Raw genomic sequence first — 2358 nt, 5'->3', positions numbered from 1 at the left:
AAATAAAACCTTTTATGCAGGTATTAAACATGCTTCTCATTAAGTCTAAATTTCTGAGTTAAGATTAATTTTTTATTGATCTGATATTATGTTCTAACTRGAAATGTCCTGTTTTCATGAGCTGTAAGTTGGAAATAGTTATAATTATTTAAAATAAAGACTTGTAAACATCAGTCTCTGTGTGATAATCTATGTGATTTGTATCACTTAATACATAMATTTTTCAGTAATACTCTAATGTATTGAAAATGGCAGTGTGTCAGTATCTCCTTTTCCATTTTCTCAAACAGGTTTTCACATCATTTRAAATGAACGAACTTGATCTTTGCTCCAGCTGGTCTAATCTGATATTTAATTTCCTGTTCCATCTGTGTTTCAACGTCACACTGAGGATGTCCTAATCAGGACATTTCAGAGAAAAAAACATCAAACCACAATTAACCACGGTGGTGGTAGTAGGTAGGCCTGTTCTGCTTTGACCTGGACAGCGTCCCATAAGTAATGCAACCATAAATTTTGTTCTCTGGCTGAAAAATCCTGAAGGAGACAGAGTGAGCCGAAGCACAGCAACATGTCCACCTCTTAATGATTCCAACTGAATTAGTGGCATAACCTTAAATCGGCCTCAAACCTCAAAAACTGTCCAATATGGATATTTTTTACTTCATGCTAAAAACCCAACAGATCTATTACTCATTTGGTGCAAAGTAAATTCTTGACTTATTTATTTCTGCCCTTCAAGACGCCGTGTTATCCTGTGAGTTCAAGACAGAAAAAGACCAGAACCCTCGAATTGAGTGGAAAAAAAAAGGAAAAGGAGTGACTTTTGTTTATTTCGACAAGAAATTTGCAAGTGAGTCTAYACACCTTAAAGGCTCATATTAATCTATCAAGYCARCTTTTATGCACGTTCTCCCAGATTTGCCTCCTGTTTTCCACCCCAAGACTAAATTTCTCTGCTTTCCGTCTCAGAGTCCTACGCAGGACGGGCCAAGATAGAGGGGGCGACGCTGACAATACACTCAGTCACCCAGAAAGACTCGGGGGAATATCGCTGTGAGGTAACCGCCAGCGAAGACCACGTTAACCTCGGAGAGGCCACTGTGACCCTCAATGTGCTCGGTATGTTAACACTTAACACTGACAAACACGTTTTTAGTTACAACTCGCTGTTTGCCACCATAACGCTGCAGATTGTTTRTTAAAAACCTCATGACATGGGAACCTTCATAGGTTTGTAACATAGAAGTATTACAGTATTAGACTATTTTTTTGCTGCTTTTTGATAACGTGGTAAAATCATCAAAATGTGTCATTCCAATTTTTGTAAAATAAAGATTGTAAAACTTTCCTGACCAATAAATAGTACTTTGCACATATTTCGGAGTCAAAAATTAAGAATGAAATTTCATAAATATTTTAGATGTATTCTAAAATTGTGCACAGATTTATTGAAATATTTTAAAAACAATCCTCCGATGTACCGAAGTATATCTTTGGAAGATAWCAATTAAACATCACAACATTTTAAAATGAAAAACAATTAAAAATAAGATACAACGCTTTACATACCATCATCTGCAAAAAGTGCTGAAACTTCCATAAGTACATTATTATAAAGCATGTATTTTCCTTTTACATTAGATTTATGTTTTCTGCCAAACTAACATGATGTTTAATTYTTTTCCTTCTGGGTYGGTGTAAATAATTAAAAGCATCTGGGCATTTTGCCAAGATTAGAAAGAGAGATACTGTGATCCAGACACACGAYTATCTTGACACATGGATACCTGGAGAAAAGAAGACCAGGAAAATTATTGATTTAGTTCCTCTTTATCAGGATACACACTGTCCTTGTGACTGATTCTTTGCCATAAAAAACCATGTGCCRTATAAATCAGAGGTAGTTTGTACATTCAAACAACAACAAAAACATCCTGCATTATGAAGGTTTTCCTGCTAACTCACATACTTGGCATTGGGATTAAACTCTAATACCCAAAGGGCCATGCACAGTGTGYGGCCTTATCCATTTTCTGTYTTAAAAAYATTTTTGTTGCTCAAAAAGCGCAAAACCCGAACAAGCATGTTTCCAAGTGGYGTGGACTGTTTCCCTTYCTTCCTCAGTGCCTCCTCACGTCCCGTCATGCGAGGTGCCGAGCTCGGTGTTTGCCGGCACCGGCCTGGATCTGCTCTGTAAGGACAAGCTCAGCGTGCCTCCGGCCACCTACCGCTGGTACAAAGACAACAAGGCTCTGACGGCCACGGGAGGCGCTCCGTACAGCATCGACACAAACAAGGGAACATTGGTGAGCGCATCCAAACACAGTGTCCATTTGTGCAGAGTCACAGTTGCTG

The 2358-nt window shown here is 38.3% G+C and overlaps 1 protein-coding gene across 1 annotated transcript in view; it reads left to right on the top strand.

Moving 5' to 3' along the window:
• Positions 1 to 714: 714 nt before the first annotated feature.
• jam2b (junctional adhesion molecule 2b) overlaps positions 715 to 2358 on the top strand; it is a gene marked incomplete at its 5' end in the record, with an annotated part of 8079 nt that continues 6435 nt past the window's right edge. The window contains 3 exons of the mRNA XM_008435585.2: positions 715 to 853; positions 973 to 1122; positions 2128 to 2309. Coding sequence (XP_008433807.2) covers positions 715 to 853; positions 973 to 1122; positions 2128 to 2309 — 471 coding nt within the window. The remainder of the gene's footprint in view (positions 854 to 972; positions 1123 to 2127; positions 2310 to 2358) is intronic.

Source organism: Poecilia reticulata, linkage group LG2, assembly GCF_000633615.1.
Source record: "Poecilia reticulata strain Guanapo linkage group LG2, Guppy_female_1.0+MT, whole genome shotgun sequence".
NCBI lineage: Eukaryota > Metazoa > Chordata > Actinopteri > Cyprinodontiformes > Poeciliidae > Poecilia > Poecilia reticulata.
Note: the sequence above shows the minus strand (reverse complement) of the source record. Positions and strands in the feature narration are given on the sequence as shown.